Source organism: Tiliqua scincoides, chromosome 2 (genome assembly GCF_035046505.1).
Source record: "Tiliqua scincoides isolate rTilSci1 chromosome 2, rTilSci1.hap2, whole genome shotgun sequence".
NCBI classification, from domain to species: Eukaryota; Metazoa; Chordata; class Lepidosauria; order Squamata; family Scincidae; genus Tiliqua; species Tiliqua scincoides.
In genome coordinates, this window is record NC_089822.1 from 2,565,182 (window position 1) to 2,584,970 (window position 19,789).

Consider the following 19,789-nt stretch of genomic DNA (forward strand, 5'->3'; position numbering starts at 1 on the left):
CAGATAGCCTGAATGCTTGAAGAGGCTACATTGAAAATGAACAGGAAGCGGTTAATTTCCTGCTTCCTGTTAACGTTTGATCTAGTCTTTTCAAGCATTCAGGCTTGTCTAATCTTGCATGCTTATAGCATCCTGTAAAAACAAAAAACAAAAACACTTCACCCCAGTATGCAGCTAAACTCAGATTTGTCAAGTTTGACTGAAACTGTATTTATACAGTACGGTTACTAATTTGATGAAGGAATGTGTTTTTAGAAATGTGTACTTTTTTAATGGAAAAATATAATAGTGAATTTTTTTGTCTGCTTCAAGTCTACTCTGAAGACTTGTTGGTTAGCTTGTTGTAATGAAGTGTCACCTGTTGGTTCAGAGACAGAATGCATGTAAGGCACATGGCTATACTGTTGAACTGGGTCCAATTCTATTTTATTCACAATTGTCATTTTATTAACCAAGTCACATTTAGAAAAAGCCCCCCCCCCGTCTAATGCTGTAAATCAGTGGTTCTCACACATTTAGCACTGGGACCCACTTTTTAGAATGTGAATCTGTCAGGACCCACCGGAAGTGACATCAAGAAGGAAAATTTTTAACAATCCTACCCACACTTACCCAGGAGTAAGTTCCATTTACTATCATTGTTAAAAGAATAGACATAGTAGCTTGTTAAAAGTACAGGGCTGTAACATTTTCACAAATGCAGTTACATACCATGGTAGCATCTAGTCTAATATACTAAAAATAAAATATTGAAATGAATGGGGACCTGAAATGGGCTCACGACCCACATAGTGGGTCCCCACCCACAGTTTGAGCAACACTATTGTAAACGAAAGAAATTTCTTTTGTAGTTAGATGGGTATGCAGGTTCGCAGTGGCATTTTGCTATTTCTTATCATTACATTGAGCATGTGCTTTGCATGCATAAGGTCTCAGATTCAGTCCCTAACATGATTCATGTAGAAAGGATCAAAAGTACTAGAGCTTGGAAAGCTGTGAAATTTTAGAGGGGCCATACCAGATAAGATATCTCTGGGTTAAATGTTGTGGTAGCCTGACTCCGTATAAGACAGGTACATATGCTCAATTTTCTTTGTATTTCTGACTTTCTCAACTTTCTTGGCCTGTAGGACCTTTAACCCTGCAGATTACACAGAAACTCCTGCCATGGATGGCTATGGCACAAAACAAGAGTCTTGGGAACCCACACAGAATAACACCACTGATGGAACAGGTAAGGCAATTTTGCAAAAAGATACAGAATTAATAATCTACCAGAAGTTATTGATGTAAGTGTCATGCTGTGTCTGTCCCCAGACATAAATATTGGTTTTTATTTGTTTTTATTGTAAAAGCATAGAATGGGAAGCAGGGAAATTATCTTTGAATATTGCTGCATTTGTGTTGAATAGGCATGCTGTGTTGACCTTAATTGTTTATCTTAAAAAATTGAATCTGCCTCTTAGCAAAGGATAACCCAAAGTGAAGCTAAAGAATTTTCAGACATCAGCAATGCAAAACATAATACAAACAAAATTAAGAGTAGCTGATTGGCAGAAAGCATTATAGCGTATAAAATCCCTTACCAGCGACAAACCCCAACTGTCAGTGACCTGTACCTGAAAAGTCATTCTACTAGCACCATAATGGGGAGGAAAGATCCCCCCCCCCCCGGAAAGAAAGCCTGGAAGCTTTTTCGGTTTTTTGTTTGCCACCAGCTCTGCCCTAAGGTCTAGAGCTTTCCCTATTATAAGGCTTTGTTTCAGAGGGTGTCTGAGACCCAGTGCAAGCCTCTTGAAGGATGGCAAATTGCAATGTTTGATTGTGGGGTTGTTATTAAGGTCTGAGCAAAATGACTTGGATTAGAAGCCAGTATTGATGGGGTGGTGATGGAGCAAGGGTATTTTACCTTCTCTTAGTAGATTCAGATTTCTTTGTATCTGTGATAAACTCATTGACCATAATTTATGCTGATTTTAGTTATGTTTTGTGGATAGGTTGGTTTTTTTAATAGTTGAAATCTTTGCCAAGGAACTTATTAAATGGTGTCTTACAAGTTCCAGTGCTGAGCTCTTTCTTTATACCTTATGGCAGTGATTCCCAAACTGTGAGTTGTGGCTCCTCAGGGAGCTGTGGAAACCAAACCAGGGGAACCACAGAATCCTCGCAAAAACCACTGCCCTATGTAGTGTATAGGATTGTAGCCCTAATGGGGAACTGCAGCCCATGGCCTAGTAGGTCAGAGGAGAGCCACCATTCAAAAAAGTTTGGGAACTTCTTCCTTAAGGACTTCTGGTTTGGGGTGGAACTAGCAGGGCACAGTTCTTTATGGGCTGATTGCTTGTCTGCTTTCCTTTGCAACAGGAACATGGAAAAACTCGGTTGAAGAATGGACAGCTGAAGACTGGAATGAGGATGTAAGTCTATATAAATGGCAGGGAAGAACATTTGGTGTAATCAGCAAGAGCTGCTTTGTTCTGAAATGCCAGTGGAGAACATTTGGATACTTTTTCTCCTCTAACATTGTTTAACCTTCATTATCTTGAATAATCTTAATCTCCTTGTGCTTTAGAGATGTACCTGGCACTCATTTTTCTTGAAATGTTTTAGCCTTCTTGGAGGAACAGTCTCCACCGTGTCCAGTATCTGGTATTCATAGGTAGCTTGAAATGGAGAGCCTTTTCTATTAAATGCCCTGTATAGTTTGTGAACAATCTATTGCAACCCACTTGTCAAAAACATTTAGGAAGAAATATTTCATTAATAATAAATAAATAAATAAATAAATAATAATCAGGGCCCTGTGCTCCCAAGGCTGCTAGAGACCTTATATATAGTGTGTGTGTAGTCATTTACTAGACTCTCTCTAGAAACTGAGCTAAAGGACTGTCCCCCCTTTACCGTCATTCCAGGGTACCCGGAAGGCTGAACTGGAGAGCAAGATGTACAGTTAGGGACTACCAGGCCAGACAGAGAGGCTGAAACTGGGTTCATGCATGATCTACATAGCATCAATTACTAGAGAAAATTGGAAAATGTAACATTTTAATTTGGGGTATGAAGATTATCTCATACCACAGGTTAGCGTTCCAGCTAACAGTTTTCTTCTACAAACTGCGCAAAGGTGCTTGCGAAGTTTTTTAAAAAGTTTCAAAAACATTTCATGATCCACCAAAAATCAGTTTGTGACCCTCTGTTGAGTCCCAACCCACAGTTTGGGAAATACTGGACTAACACATTTGTATGATATCTTGGGGCTCATTCTGCTTCTCAGCAAATGATTGTCATGGCTTGAACCATTCACTAATGAGGCTATGCCATATCTCCAAAACTAAATGTGATAGGCCAAAAACGGACCCCATTTTTTGAATCAGCACCCCGAATATACCCAGGAATTGATCTAACTTTAAAGACAGCAAAATGTGTGTTGCCTTGTGGTGTTTGTGTAGCGCTTCCTGAGTGTGCAAAACATTTCACATGCATTGCCCTGATGTTGTCCTCGCAGCAAATTAAGCAAATTTGCATATAAGCAAATTTCTGGAGGAAAGTCTTTCATAGGTTACAAACCATAATGGGTATGTGCAACCTCTTGATTTTAGAAGTAGGTTACATCAGAATGCCAGATGTAAGGGAGGGCACCAGGATGCAGGTCTCTTGTTGTCTTGTGTGCTCTCAGAGGCACCTGGTGGGGCCACTGTGAGATACAAGAAACTGGACTAGATGGGCTCTGGGTCTGATCCAGCAAGGAGGCTCTTCTGATGTTCTTATAAGGTAAGTATTGTTATCCCCATTTCACAGATAGGGTAGACAGAAGCTAGGAGGAAATAGCTTGACTTTACAGAGAATTCATGGTTGAGGTGAGATTCGATTTATCAAAGTCCTTATTCTTTCTTAGTGTTATCTGCTACAGCCACTCAAATGTTATTACCAAATTTGAGAAAATTTCTTACTTTCATAAAACCAGTTTGTGCTGGCCAAAGTTTGAGGTAAAGTAACTGCTGAGATGGACCACTTGGTCTGACTTATTATGGCAGATATTTTTATTCTTCCTGGTGATTGTGTCCAGAATTTTTTGTACTTGGTGTAATTAAAATATAATTTCTTTTCTCCATCCCTCCCCCCACGTCTTAGCTTTCAGAGACAAAGGTGTTCACTGCTTCATCTATTCCAGTTGAGAACCACATCGCTCCTGGCCAAAGGTATTCACTGCTTCCACACCAACTCTTCTCCTTCAGACAAGCAAGTAAAGAGCTGGGGGAGGGGGTGAGTAGCAGCAGCCTTTGGGTGTACATGTGGACACCCATCACCAGTTCCATATCTCTTGTTAGCCTCCTGCCCTAAGTACTCTCTTCACCTTGCCTTATTGATAGCCTGATCCTGTCCATAAATGGGAGGGGCTTGGGACAAGTAAAGATAGCTCAAATGTGTGTGTGCTCAGTTGTGTAGATGAGTCATGGGCAACACAGGGCCCATTTCAAGGTCATGAACCACCGGTCTTACAGTGGCAGTGGTATGGCCAGAGGTGTGTATTTTCAGTGGTAACAAAATAAAACACATAACACTGCTTTCTGCAAAGAAACCAGCAAAGGAAAAAAAATTCTAACACCTCTACATGTTTGTAGGCTAGCTGGGCTGAACAGGGGGTAGGGTGGGTGCCTGGATAAGTACTGTGGCTGCATCTACAGACACTATACCACCTATATCACCTACCTAGTACACTTCTAAAGCAATTGTAATTTATAATTACAATGTAAATTTTGCACATACCACTTTCCTCCAGGGGGGGGGGGAATGAAATCTATGGAGAAAGTAACATGTAAGAACACATCTAGGAATGGGAGAATAACATGACTTGTTAGCATCTTCCTAGGGGGTCATTCCATGTCATGTCAAGTGGTCTAGGGCTCCCCGCGCGACCATCACGGATTTTAATGAAATTTTGTGTGTAGAGTCCCACATGTCTCAAAGAACTTAGGTAAAGTTTTAGTTCGCCGGTGGAATACTTGTGGAGATATAGCCATTTGTTTGATCCCATACTGCAACCATGTTCAGTACAATTGTGAGATTTTGACAAATTTGAGACATGCTATTTTTTCAAAACAAATGAAGCTTAGCTACTTTACACAACTTTTTGCACTCTATCTTAATGAAACTAATAATAATTTTTGTTGAGCATGTCCAAAGTGGTTAAAATTGCAGCAAAGTTGGCCAAAAAAAACAGTGCTCCAAAAAACCCCAAAGTTTAGTGTTGAATAGCTCCAGCAATAATTAAGTAATTTGTGAAATTTAGTGCATAATATCCCAATATAACCTTGTTGTCAAATATGTAATTTCAGCCTCCTAGCTCTTTCCATTAGTTTACAAATTAAGTGTAAAGTTGATGATTTTTGTAAAAAGGCCAAAAATAAGGTATTTTCAACCTGCTTTGACAAAAAAGTACCTTCTAGAAATGCTTTTAAACTAATCTCATTAGAAAGAGCATGTTTCAAACCCCCCAGAAAAATGGATTTGATTTTCTAACGCAGGCAAACAGTGCCTGAAAGATAGGGACAAAGTTGGGAGACATTACCATAGCAACATATATTTCAACATGCAATTCTGTCATTTTTCAGGTTGTGCTGATTTTTTTAAACAATTTTTTTATCCACATCGTTATAACTGGTCCATGGTGACGTCATCACTACCTGTTCAAGAATGTGAACTGGTAGGGGTGTGAACTGTAGGGGTCACGTCCAATAGCTGTGCAATACCAGACACGGGTGGATTTTTTCATCCAGGTTCCCAAGTCTGTAATTTGGTTTCTTTGTTAAGGTTCCAAAGCTTTGCGTGGGTATCTGTCTGGTTCCAAGCCATTGATTGGGCTGCTTATCCTGGGTTCCCAAGCCTAAACTGGATATCTCATATGGTTCCCAAGCTGAAATGTGCAGTTCGGTTTTAAGCGCTAACCATTTTTTTTTTTACATTCTGTTGCATTTATGAGCCACTTCCTTCAACACACTTTCTGGAAATGAATATATATAGTGTGTGTGTGTATATATATATATATATTAAATAGAGCACCAAAAGTTGTATAAAGTAGCTAAGTTTCATCTGTTTTGAAAAAATAGCAAGGGAGATATTATGTCTCAAAGCTGTCAGAATCTCACAATCGTACTGAACATGGTCGCAGTATGAAGTCAAACAAATGGCTATATCTCCACAAGTATTCCACTGGCGAACCTAAAACTTTACCAAAGTTCGTTTGAGACATGTGGGACTCTACACACAAAATTTCATTAAAATCCGTGATGGTTGTGGGGGGCACTTTTCAAAAACTAGACCACTTGACATGGAATGACCCTAGGGCCTCTTCAGTATAGCTTATTGCTGGTGGCAAGGAGTGAGTGGTTGTGTTCAACACAGGGGCTAGGGCATTCCTATTTTGTTAGCCCCTTGATTTGCAGACTCTAGGGAGTAAAGTTGCAGTTGCTGTGGCACCACCATTGCTTTTCCTGAGGCCACCCACTTTATACATCTGCTAGAGAGCAAATAGAGGATGCTCCAGTCAGTGACTATCTTGTACAGTTGTTTTGGTTTATGCTAGAGGGGACCAGACATTTTAACTCACACTTCTGTTTTTGTCCTGGGTGCCCATCTTAATTTGCTTTTTGTAAAAATACATTGATCTAGGTCTTTTTTGGTGGTACACTAGTTTCGTTTTGCACAAGTGTGATACCACATCACTAAAGATGTTTGAAAATGGTGTTTATTTTTCTCAGAAGGTCGCCCATTGTGTTCAGTAAGCCTGTAAACCTATCTTAACTCCCCAGAAACAAATCTCTATAAATAATACTTTGGTTTCCTTTTTTGCAGTTGAGCACTGGTTCATTAGATTTAGTTTTAAATAACTGACTTAAATAAGAACTATTTAGTTGAGATGGTGGACTAATTGATAGTTAATTGTAGAAGAAAAATCAGTTGATTTATTTTACTTCGTTCATCTACTTTATGTATAGGGTAAGGGCAACAGGAAGGGGGAAGAGTTTTAACTTCCCCATCAAATTTGTCTGTGAAAAATGTGAAACAGAGAAGCATATCTAGGATGTAAGGTTACTTTCCTTCTCCATGACTGCTGTTTCTTGGTGCCTGCAATTCTCCTTCCATGTTCCATGACTGCCAGCTATCCTGCAAATAATTCTAAATGGCTTTTGAAAAGCCTCATTTTGGAAGTTCATTACATAGTTCTGAAGAGAGGCGTGACTAATTTGAGGGGTTCTTCATTAAAGTCAAAGTATCCCATTTAGCTTGTCCTCCAAAGACTGACTCATGCTTTTCATATTTCAGAATAAGATCATTGTTGAGAAGAGTCGAGTATTCTCCCCCCCCCCCCCCGCCATTGTGGTTGAAGGATGTTCACATTTTCAAAAATACCTAAATCGGAATTGGTTTCTAGCATATTTTTCTGATAGGGCCTTCATAATTGTCTGCCTTGCTTCCATGTTTTGGTTTTCTCTTGAGCTAGATACATTGGAAAGACAAGTCTAGTTACAGGTTTATTCAGAAAGTTTTATTTCAAAACTGAAATAAATAACAAACAAGGCATCTGACAGGAATACTGTAAGTGTAGGATATTCTGTGAATTTGTGTTTGGATTTCTGGATCCATGCTGAGTTCTTTCCAATGCCAGTTTTTCCCTCTCTCTCTATGTCTTTTGGCCTCCGCTCAATTCTCTCCTACATGTAGCATTGACCTGATGACACTGCTTCAGAAGCCTGTGACTTCTAACCCAGAAACAGAGGCACACTCCTTTGAGACTCCTCAGCAGCAGGGTTTTGGACAGGCCTTGGTCTTCACAAATTCCCAACACAACTCTCAGATGACCTTGGGTGCTGGCAACACAGTGAATGCCTATTCTCCACAGAGCCTGGTAATTGTGCCTTTTTGTCGTCTTCGAAGCACTGAGCAAGGCTAAGCAAAATGATATTTTCACTGAAGAAAAGGGAAACACTAGATAGATGACTTTGAAATATGTTGAGGACACAAAGCTGGGACTTTCCTTGCCAAGGGTAGCTTCTGCTTGCAGTCTTGCTTGGTGATCCCATCGTCAGCCTACAGATGTGTTTCTGTCATTGGTTGAACTGACCTACTTATATTGATTCTTGGAGGACAGCAGAAAACACTCTGTGCATAGTAATTAAGCTAAAGCAGTTCTGTCTATCAAATGTAATTCTAGGTTGGAAGACGCTGATGTATTATTTCCAAGCACATATCTGATTATTGCATGTGGAAATTGATTGTTTCTGAGTCTTCTGGCCTTATGAAGATTGCTTTGCTATTAACAAGTAGTATCAAATTTTGCAAATGAAAAATACTTCCTGTTCCTGGTGGTACAGCTTGGTCCTTTGATTCTAAAACTTGCAAGCTTCTCTAAATTTCAGTTCACTATGTGAGATTCATTTATTGTGTATGTAGAGTAATATGTATATATGTTGTACCTGGCACTTGTTAGGGTAAGGGAAGCTGGAAGATTGAACTCTACTCCAAGTATTTTATGTTTAGAAAGGAGGCAAGGGGAGCTGGGTAAGAATATGCAGAAACACAGTTTGTATAAACAAGGGTTGGTCTGTGTAGGGGGTGAGGCTCAGGGTTTAAGCCAGAGACATCTCAGAAAAGGTGAATTATCCTAGGTGCTTTAGGTAAGAATATAAGAACAGCCCCACTGGATCAGGCCATAGGCCCATCTAGTCCAGCTTCCTGTATCTCACAGCGGCCCACCAAATGTCCCAGGGAGCACACCAGATAACAAGAGATCTCATCCTGGTGCCCTCCCTTGCATCTGGCATTCTGACATAACCCATTTCTAAAATCAGGTAGTTGGCAACCAGCTTAGCAAAATATGCATTCTGTTCCAGAGGGCGCGTGGAATAAGTATAGGCTCCCTGCGGATATGAAGGATCAGTGAGGGCATCTTTTTAAAAGATAGAACGCTTGGGGAAGGTTAAAAATAGCAGTGAAACCACTGCATTTTCAGGGCTGCAGGCAGCTTTTTGAGCTGCCTACAGCCTCCTCCTAGTTGCTTCAAAGCTGCTGTATTCCCCCAGTGTAGTCCCAGTATGCAGTACAATGCGTTCTCTTCCTGGTGGTACTGCATTCTGGGGTGACATTGGAAAGTGAGCAGCATCAGAGTGACTAAGAAGAGGCTGCAGGCAGCTTGGAAGGCAGCCTGAAAATGCAACGGTTTTACACGATAATGTAAAAGTAGCTGTACGAGTTGAATCTTGTTATTCGCGAGGGTTCCATTCCCAGAACTCATGTGGATGGCAAAAATCATATTAAAACAAATTCAATTAAAAAACAATATCCCTTTGCTAGGGTTTGCTTTGCTAGGGTCCCTTTGCTAACCTTTGTGATGTAAGAGAGTCATTAAGCAGACAATCCATCAGTCTCCCTCCAGGCACTCAGAAAATCTCCACTCTGAGCCAGTGACCCCTCTTCACCCAGCTCCTAGCGCTGGGAAAGAATGCAAAGTGATGATCATCCTTTCACGTGCTCTGGGTGAAGAGAGGAGTCGCTTGCCTTGGAGTGAAGCTGTTCTAAGTGCCTGGAGAGAGAAATATTGGTGAATTGTCAGCTGGCTGCCCTCTCACATTAATGAGGCTATTGTTAAATGACTTTTTTCTTTAATTTCAAGGGCCCTTCTCATCGTGTTGAGGTAAAACCGTAGGTAAAAAAAATCTGTGGATAATTAGATTATACCTGTATTTAATCTTCCTCTACCCCAGGGGTGCTCACACTTTTTTGGCTCGAGAGCTACTTTGAAAGCCCGGAGATCTACCAGAGTTTTTTTTAAAATGTTCGCACCATCATAACATATAACATTTATGTGTACAATGCATGTTGGTGTACCTTGAGCTCCACTGAGTATAACAGGACTTACTCCTGAGTAGACATGCCTAGAATTAGGCTGTGAGGCTGCAATCCTAGCCACACTTACCTGGGAGTAAGCCCCATTGAGTACAATGGGCCTTACTCCCGGCGTTTCCTCCCAGAGGCACCTGAAGGGGGGGTCGGCACTCCGCGGTCTACTCATTTTGCCTCGCGATCTACCGGTAGATCGCGATCCACCTATTGAGCACCCCTGCTCTACCCCATATCTTTTAAAAAGGTGTCGTCCTCTCTCCAAAACAAAAACTTTGGATTCTATCTTAATTTAAATTTTCATTCATATTGCTGCCTCTCATATTGTTCTCAGATCACAAAAATTATATTTGGACAACTTGAGTGTTAATTTATTCATGTAGTAATGGTAATATCCTTCACTTTGCCTACTCCTGCTCTCAGCAGATAGAAATTCTTCCCCATGCACTGAAGCACTTTGTGAGAAAAGGTTTTGAAGAATCGGTGCTATTGCCTGGACGTGGCATCCTCTTGTGAGACTAGCGTTTGTCTGAATCTTCTCAAATGAGAGACTGTACTAAGGGAGAAGTTGGTATTAAGTTCTCTTTAGTATCAGTTTAATGTGGTTTATTTCTAGTCAAAAAAAAATCCCACCTCCAATTTTCAATCAAATTTTCAGATTCAGGGCTGGCCGCGCACCCTAAACCAAAGCCCTTTAGCATTATATAACACAAGAGGGAAAAGTTTCAAGAGGGGGAAAGAAAAAAGGAGCTCTTTTGTTTTTTTCTCTCTCCATCCCCATGAGTAGTAGCTGGAACCCTAAACTGGAGCACTCCCATTAGGGGCTTAAGGATACAGTGCAGCGTTTTGTTGTGGGTCATCTTTTGTGTTGAGGATGATATTACTATAAAGTGTGTAAGTATACATGCATACTTGTTTTTTTTCCATAATGCACTGAATCATGTTTTTTTTTCCCCCTTCGGCCTAGTCTTCAGTACTCTGTTCTGAATTTGGAGAATTCGGATCTTCAAAATTGGCCAACTCCACTGGATCTCAGATTTTAGACCAGTTGAAATCTCCAAGTTTGGGCCAGTTTGCATCACAAGGTTCTCTTAGCACAAACACCCCAGTTTCCACAACTGCTGCATCATCCTGGGATGTAAAACCTGCTATTTCACAGCCTTCGGTTCTCAGTCAGTTTGGTAAGTGCTCAGTCTTTGTAACAGTTAAAAAATATGGGGAAAAAAGTTTTTCTTGCTGAGTAATCGAATGTACTGATTGGCAGTGCTACAAGCTGCCTCAGCAGGTTTTGATGTTCTTCTATCACTCTCTTCTCTTGCTAATGGTGCCTAGACTTCAAGTCGCAACCTGAACCGTCCCCCGTGCTCAGCCAGCTGACCCAGCGGCAGCAGCAGCAGACATCGGCAGCCCCTGCCCCACCTCCTGGATTGGAGTCCTTTGTCCCACAGGTAAAAGTCAGAGAGCGATCACCGATAGAGAGCTCTACAGCTATTGGCAAAATGCTGCACCTCTCCAGCTTGTCTACTGATAGCCAGGTGGCGCCTGTCCAGCAAATGCAACAGAAGCAGATCAAGCTGCCAAAACGAAGGATAACTCCAGCTTCTAAGGTGGGTAACCCTGCAGAGAACCAGCAGCGTTCATGTTGCCTTTGATAGAGTGAGTGGGATTAGATAATCTGGGCATAGGCTAAGGCCGTCTCCAAGTAAGGCGTTTTTCCATGTGTCTTCTGGGAAAGTGATTAATCCCTGAACTACACTTGCATGTTACACTGGTTCAGTATAGGTGTCTTTTATATTTTATTTTGTTGGGTTTTTTATGGTAAGGAAGGGAAGGTGAAAGAACTAATACTTCAATAAATGGATGAATGAGAATGGCTGTGGATAGCTGAGAACAGGCAGCAGGTGGTGGAGGTAAGTTACAGTTTTGTTCCCACAGATAAGAAATCTACGGGAACAGAGTGCTTGAGTAGTGAGTACTGCAGTACTTGTTTCTCAAGTGGAAGAACCCATGTGCTGAGTTCTGTCCCAGAATAATACTTAACCTTGTCTGTTTTGTGCAGGGTGACTACCTAATTCTTAAACTCTTTAGTTCAGGGGTGTCAAACATAAGGGGCCAGGTTCAGTTCTTGGAAGCTCTTAATCCAGTCCATGGAAGTTGTTCACGATGTAACTGTGGAGCTTGGCTCAGCCAGTCTTAATGATGTTCTGAGGTATCGAGGAATTTCATGAGGCCTTGGGGGACCAAAGATGGCAGCTGCCAGATTGTAGAGTGGAGTCAAATGCTACACTGGGCCCAGACCAAATGAGCACTTACTCCATGGAAAAATATGTTGGTGTGTTTCAACTTAGGTTGCATTTGCACCCATGCGTTCACTGCAGTCCAAGGCTTTCTTTTTTGGCACAATCTGTACTGTTCCCTCTTCCCGTGCTGCTGGTCATCTTCAGCAGACTTGCTGGGTCTGCAGAAATTCCAACAGCACTTGCCTGCTGGATGGAGCGGGGTCTCCCTCTGAGGCTTTGCCTTTCTCAGGGCAGGGCACTTCTGGATCCAGACATCTATGGTACTGTGATGCCCCACCCCAGCTTTTGCAGAAGGCATTTTCCCCATACTTCCCCTCACGATTTCTACTCTTCAACGAAGTGTTCTGCTCTTCAATGAAGGAAGTGGATGCCCCAAACGGAAATCCCTTTTGAAAATATGCCCCCCCCCCGCTTACTTCCAAAGTTGACAGGCAGCATGTTGAAGTACACTTCTTCCTGGTTGCTCAGTTCCTTCCTCACATCCCTTGGTGTTGCAGTGCAGCTTCTCTGCTTGCACCACCCTGGGTTGTTGAGGCAGAAAACAAACACCCTGTAGTCAACAGAGTAGCAGCTGGTCCAGTACGTTGAGGGACAGCATGGTTGTCCTGGAGCACCCAGAACGACTTGACCAACTTGTAGTTTTCTTTGAAGTTATTTGGCTTTGCTCCTGCATGCCTCCAGGTCCTTGTAACAGCCCATGTGCGTCAATTTCTCTGAAATGTATCTGATCTGCTCCACATTTTGGTAGCTTTTGGTGAGAGTCACCTGGACTACGTCTTCCTGCCAAGAGTCAATAAATGTCCTGCTGCTTCTTGGTGCTCAAACAGTAAAGAAGTGCCCTGCTGCTGTGGAGTAACTTTGGCTATGGAAATACCACTTCTCTCCATCATGAGCCAGTGCAATTGAAAGGCTGCCTGATCCCCTGTTCAAACTAGGTCCTTTGTCTCCTAGTGGACACAATAAGGGGGAGGAGATGACTGCCCTTTAAAGCTGAAACTAACAAGGGGAAGAGTTTTGGTGAAGAAGGGCTCCCCAGAAGGACAGTCTGAGATGCCATCTCATCTATCGCTCTTTGATATCAAGTTCCATATGAGCATTGCAACCACTTGGTCAAAAACCCACATGGAAGACTCTGAACCCCTGGATTAGGAGAGCAACGAGTGACAGAGGGATATTTGGATATTCCATGGCACAAAACTCATGGGAAAAGGAAACTAATGTCAGTTTTGCATTGTAATATGCACTTATTCCTTGGAAATCTTGCTGCTTTGTACTTCTATGCTTTACTCTTTTATTATGATGGTGTTTTCGGTTCTGTGTGGTAGTGTTTTTAGTTATATTCTAATTGCTTATGAAATTACTTTATATATTTTTGTAAACCACTTTGGATGCCCATTTGGAAGAAAGTGGGATAAAAATGGATAAATACAATAAATAAATGCCCATTATGTGGGTTTCTGCATATGTGGTTTGGGCCTTATTCTTGTGACAAGTTTATAAGTATGCAGGATATTTAATTACCTTTGATGTGATTGTTAGACTCTTTTGTTTCAACTAAGTCTAGTCATGGTAATGGTATTATACCTGCTAATTCAGTTGACTTTTGCTCTAATCACCTTTAGAAGTATATTTGTTGAATTGTCATCTAGAGGTTTGCAGCAAAGTTCCCTGAGAGATTAAAATGCTTTTCCACCTGCTGGACATGTTCTATTCTTTTTCAATATGTTGGTTTTGGTCTATTAAGCCCTACAAAGTTTGAACCTGCTCACTATTCATGCTCTTTCTCTAGGACAATGGTTCCCAGGCTTTTTAGTACTGGGACCTACTTTTTAAAACAACACTCTGTCAGGACCTACCTAGCTTTAGAAGACAAGAAACTGATAAAGATCACTTTAACAGCTGCTCAAGGCTCTGTTTTTTGTCTTTTTTGCTATGGTGGGTGAGCACCTCCTGGGGCATTTGTTGGGCTCCATGTACAATAGGATCAGGACCATTCTGGTGGCCATGAGTTCCCCTTTGCCTGGCCTTCAGTAAGAGCCAGGGCGCATTTGCCTATTCATGAGTAAATGTGTACATGAGACTCGGTTTCACTTTCCATAGAGCTCTGTACATTTTTCTTGTCAGCTTGGAGTTGGGGGACTTCCTTCTTGAGTCATTTTGGGGGCCTGCGTTCATCGAATTGGGACCATTCTGGTGGCATTGTGTTCCTTTCAGCCTGCCTTTGAAGTGGACCTGAGGCATGCTTGCCTGCTCATGTGTAAATGGGAACGTGTTACTCAGTTTCACTTTTTATAGGAATCAATACATTTTCCTTGTCAGCTATCAATTTGTCAGTTTCATGACCCACCATTGATCAAATTGTGACCCACTTTGGGTCCTAACCCACAGTTTGGGAAACACCACTCTAGGGCCTGGAGGTGGGTACCCCCTCCTTTGAGGTTCAGGATGGTGGTGTTTGCAGATAAGTCTTCTCTGTAGTGGGTCTCCTGGTTGTAGACTTCCATTCTGAGATAGATTCTTTTGGCACCTGTGTTGTTGGTGCCTAAAAGTTAGTTTCCCCAAAGCTCTTAGTAGATGACGCACATTCTGTTGGCAGCTTTTGGTGTTAACTTCCGCTTTGTTTCCTGACCTTTAGGAAGCAATTAAGAAATTGAGTTTTACTATTCTCACTTGGTTATTAAGATTCTTTTTGTTCATCTTGCAAGACAGGATGTAGAGAAAATCCGTGTTGTGTCTGTTCATTGGCCAAGGCAGCCCCTGAATAACAGAGCTGGTTTCACTTGGCCGCTTTCACATGTGATGGGAATATAGTTTTAATTTTTCAGATTCCTGCCTCTGCTGTGGAGATGCCTGGATCTGCTGACATGTCAGAGTTAAATGTGCAATTTGGAGCTCTGGAGTTTGGATTGGAGCCTTCCTTCTCAGAGTGTGGAGAAGCTTCAAGCTATGAGAACACCAGCCAGACACCCAGCGACATCTTATACCCCAAGCTTGTAAAGTAAGCACACTGTTCGCTTGTCTTCTGATTAGCTTCTCACTCAACCTGACTTTGTGCCAGGAAATATGTCTGGAGATAAAGGTGTCTGATTCCTCGGGCTCTGTGGCTTAACCCTCTGGAGACTAAAACAGAACTGCATGTAAGTGGGTTTTACATTAGAAATGGGATTCTAAAAGAACAGGAACTGACTTTTTGCTGGTTGGGAAAAGTTGCCTTACAGTCAACTTGAAAGGAAGGTGATCTGCCATGGATTTGACTATAATGATAGATGATACATGACTTTGATTTTTTTCCAGTGATCCTTCAAATACCTCTTTGCCTGTGTCCAGTATGATACAGGAGTCCCCCTATACCACCCCTGCCATCTCTTCTGCCAGCTTGAGTTGCTCTTCCCAGAGTACCAGTCCTGTAACTACCACGTCCTCCTACGACCAGACCTCTGTACATAGCAGGATAACATACCAAAGTTCCACTTCTTCATCAGAACCACCTCCTGTCATGGTGAGTAGGCTCTATAAAACCCCAGTAGGGCAAAAATAAATCTGTGCAATTGAGCTGGGGGACACGGAGGTGATTATTGGATGGAATTATTCGTTGGCAACCAAACTTGTACACATTGCTAACTTGGATTTCAGGTTACTGTAGGAGAGCCCCGTATCCACTGATTCACTTATCCATGAATTGGGCCCATGGCCTCCCTTGCGCTCCCTCAGGAAACAAGGGAAGCCCTGCTTTCTTTACCTCCGAGGATCCTCTGAGTCCAGCAGAGACCATGAGCGTCCATTTGCAGCTTCTATCGGGCTCACGCTGAGCCTTAGAGGCGAAAAAATTCACTTCAGTTTTTTGTAAAACTGGAAGTGACTTTTTAATGCTTTATAAGAAGGCCAGAAGGTGCTTAATCTGTTGAACAAAAACAGTTGTAACTCTGGATGTAACTGATTTTACTTTCTGAGGGCCCAATCCTATCCAATTTTCCTGTGCTGGTACAGCTGTGCCAATGGGGTGTGTGCTGCATCCTTTGGTGGGGAGGCAGTCACAGAGGCCTCTTCAAGGTAAGGAAACATTTGTTCCCTTCCTCAGGGCTGCATTGCGGCTGCACTGGCGCTCAAAATTTATTAATTATTTATTTGATTTGTATTCTGCCATTCTCCCTGTAGGGCACCCAAGGCGGCTAACAATAAAAGCATTACAATATATTAAAATACAGAATAAAAAACAAATAAACATTAAAAGTAAAAACAGTTAAAAACAAGATAAAAAATACAGAGCAGTCAGCAATAAAAAAACGCACAGTAAAAACATTAATTTATAAAAACAGCCCTTATAAGGCCTCGAAGGCTTTCCTAAATAAAAATGTCTTTAGGCCCTGCTGGAAAGCTAATAATGAGGATGCTTTCCTCAATTCGAAAGGGAGGGAATTCCATAAAGCAGGTGTCACCACCGAGAAGGCCCTGTTTCTGGCCGCCATCCCCTTCACCTCCCTTAATGGCGGCACAACCAACAGGGCCCCCTCTGATGACTTCAGAGCATGGACCGGATTATATGGAAGAAGGCCGTCTCCCGAAGAAATTTGGATAGGATTGGGCCCTGAAACATCTCCATGATGATGACTGTGACCAGGAGCACCCTCTCTTCATTCTGCTGGGTGGGAGTTTTGCCTGGCAGAGTTTTACCCTGCTCTGTCACAAACGATGATATCTTGCAAAAGATTCAGTTAACAATGGATTTAATAAGGTAATGTATAACAGTGTTAAACTTTGTTGCACATTTTAGTTCAGCTGCCCTCCATTGTTGACACTGGCTGCTTTGAATTTGCAAAATGTGTTCCTTTATGTAATAATAATAATACAGGTATTTCTATACTGCCTTTCTTGGTCCTCAGATTTCTCCTTAGACTTTATTCAAGGCGGTTTACATAGGCAGGCAATTTAAATCCCCGTAGGGATTTTTACAATTTGAAAGAAGGTTTCTATCTTTCAAGAAACCACAACATTCAGGTGTTTCTTTCTTGATCTGGTCGCACATTCTGGCCTCCATCCTCCCACACTCAGAGCAGATGGAATAGCTCAGCTCAGCTTGTCAGCTGCTTCAAGGTCTCTCCATTCATGGTGCTGGTGGCCTCGAACCGGCGACCTTCGGATGTTATCTTCAGGCAAATGGAGGCTCAACCCTCTAGACCAGACCTCCTGCCCATTTCTTACCATGTACCATGTACATTTCTTACCATTTTCACATTTGCCTGGGAGGTCAGCAGAAGGAATTAGAAAAGATAAATTGATTTCCTTTACTACTGTCCTGACTGGGGTTGTATTAATAGAAAACATTTTGGGAGGAACCTTAAAACAGAAGACTTAATTGCACATAATTCCACCATCTATAGGCAGCTGAGTCATTCTGCCTTTTCTTTAACATTCTTTATCTGAAATTTTGATTTTCAGAATGGCCACGGAAGTGTTCAAACTCAGCCCACCCTTGACAGTAAGTAGATGAAACCTTTCTCCATAGGGAATTCCAACTCCCTCCTTTTTTCCTTTCTGTGCTTATCTGAGTGTGAGCTTATACAAGCACACTCTGCTTTGTGAGCCAGTTTTTTGTTCTTGCAGAAGGCATACAACTTTGGCTTGCCTTCTTCAGGCTGGAAAGAGTAACTGCCAAACTGACCATGTGAGACTTGCCACCAGTGTGCAAGTGGATGTTATCAGTTGAGTTTCTCTTGCCTGAGTTGAATTTGTGGTCGTAATTCTATGTTTCTAACTTTCTTTTGCAGACTGGACAAATTAGAAACCAGACTTGCATGCAAGATTTATCATGATGTGATAAAAGGCATCCCTTTTTTATTTAAGTCTTGGGCTCATCCTAGGTTGATTAATTGTTCCGTGTATGGCCAACATGCGGTGTGTTTTTTTTGGGGGGGGAGGGGGGGGTTGGCTTGCACACAGACCTAATTGCAAATCATTAGCTGTTTTGGGGTTCCCCCATTTTTCTGCTAGATTCTGCTCTTCCCTCTGAACACTTGACTCACAAATTGTTCTTAAATTCCTGTTGCAGCCATATACAGCTGCCCTGTACTAAGTTAGACCATGAGTCTGAGCCCAGCTGGAGTCATAGCTGGGAGTCCCAGGTTCAGTTCCTGACAGCACCACTTAGCAATGAATACAAGTAGCAGGGCTGGGTGGGAGAACCACTGCCTGTCCAAGTAGACAGTACTGGGCTTGAAGGATGGTTTGAGTCTCTTATGAGGCAGCTTCCCTCCAAGACTTCAAACAGAGGTGGTTCTTCCAGTTTTGCTTCTTGAGATCTTTCCAGCTGAAAAGTCAATAATTTGGCCCTCTGCTTTAAAAGCATGTACCTTTCCACTGAGCTCTGGCTCCTCTTCCCAAATGTTCCTCTAAGATACAGGTGTATCTTAATAAAAATAAATCTGCAGTGTTCCCTGTTGACCAGGAGGACTGTGGGATTTGAGCTTGCAATGTCACAGGAGCAGGCCTTAATGAGTGCTAAGCCTAAACTCCTGCACAACAGCATGGATCAGCATTTCTCAACATTTGTCCCCCACTGTACCACTTCACATGGTCCACCTATTCAAAGTACCACCGGAAGAAACTGGTGATGATATCATTGCCAGTTATTTCTGGATTGGGAGGCCAGGCACAACGTGACAAACACCAGTAAAAGGGTCAGGGCAGACAGGAGAGCTGTATTTGAGTATGTGAAAAGTGCACACTGAAGCTCTGCTCTCTGAGCTGAACCTTCCACTACTTCTTGTCATGTTGTATTGCTGGTCTCACTGCCAGGCGACAGAGGTCTCCCACAAGTACCCCTAGTTACTACTTCAAGTATCTTCAGTGGTATGAGTACCACTGGCTAAGAAACATTGGTGTAGATCGTTGGAGATTTTGATTAAGTACTGAAATGCGTTCTAAGTGGCATCCTGCAGAAGTCCCCAGGGCACCACTGTTGCCTTCCTCTTAAACTGCGATTCCTTTTGCTTGGATTGGCTGGAGCTGGTTGCTCCCTGGGCACCTTCCTCAGAGATGGCACTGGCCTTGCTTGCAGTGGCTGAGCAGGCAGTGATCCTCATGGTACATTTTACAATCTGCAATAAGAAAGATGTTTTCTGAGTCAGATTTTTCTGAGCTCCCGTTTCCCCCCCCCCCCCCCCCGAATCTGTTTTTCAGATTGGAAGAACAAAACTTAAATTCGAACTCTCCTGTTGAAATTTTATATTTTGGAATTATAGTCCCTCTGGTGGACAGCTTTTTCTACAACTGGAATATGTTGTGTGTAACCAGCAGTATCAAGATTTCACTTTACTTCATTTTATGATTTCCTGAGAACCACCTGCAATTTGCTCTGAGTTCTCGATCCATCCCCCACTCCTTTCACGCCCCCCTCCCCCCGGGTCTCGGATCACCTTCCAGACCTGAACAGAGCACAGTTCTGGTCAGGTTTGGAAGGTTCAGGTAGACCCAAATCCCCGGGTTCGGAACCTGCAGATAATTAAATCCATGGGTTCTGAATCCACGGATAACAGTCCACCTGTATTTTTTTAAAATTGCTTTATGCATAAGATGTAGTGTCCTTGCCCCAGTTG

General features: G+C 42.3%; 1 protein-coding gene and 1 non-coding gene across 2 annotated transcripts in view; both read left to right on the plus strand.

Annotated features, from left to right (window-relative positions):
• Positions 1-19,789, plus strand: part of UBAP2 (ubiquitin associated protein 2) — a 75,842-nt gene that overhangs the window by 34,673 nt on the left and 21,380 nt on the right. The window contains exons 8-16 of the mRNA XM_066613443.1: positions 1,131-1,234; positions 2,365-2,417; positions 4,132-4,199; positions 7,723-7,906; positions 10,865-11,078; positions 11,230-11,504; positions 15,023-15,195; positions 15,492-15,696; positions 17,634-17,673. Of these exons, the coding sequence (XP_066469540.1) occupies positions 1,131-1,234; positions 2,365-2,417; positions 4,132-4,199; positions 7,723-7,906; positions 10,865-11,078; positions 11,230-11,504; positions 15,023-15,195; positions 15,492-15,696; positions 17,634-17,673 (1,316 nt within the window). The remainder of the gene's footprint in view (positions 1-1,130; positions 1,235-2,364; positions 2,418-4,131; positions 4,200-7,722; positions 7,907-10,864; positions 11,079-11,229; positions 11,505-15,022; positions 15,196-15,491; positions 15,697-17,633; positions 17,674-19,789) is intronic.
• On the plus strand, positions 8,212-8,294 carry LOC136643428 (small nucleolar RNA SNORD121A). The gene has a single exon (XR_010794027.1). It is a non-coding gene; the product is annotated as a small nucleolar RNA SNORD121A (small nucleolar RNA).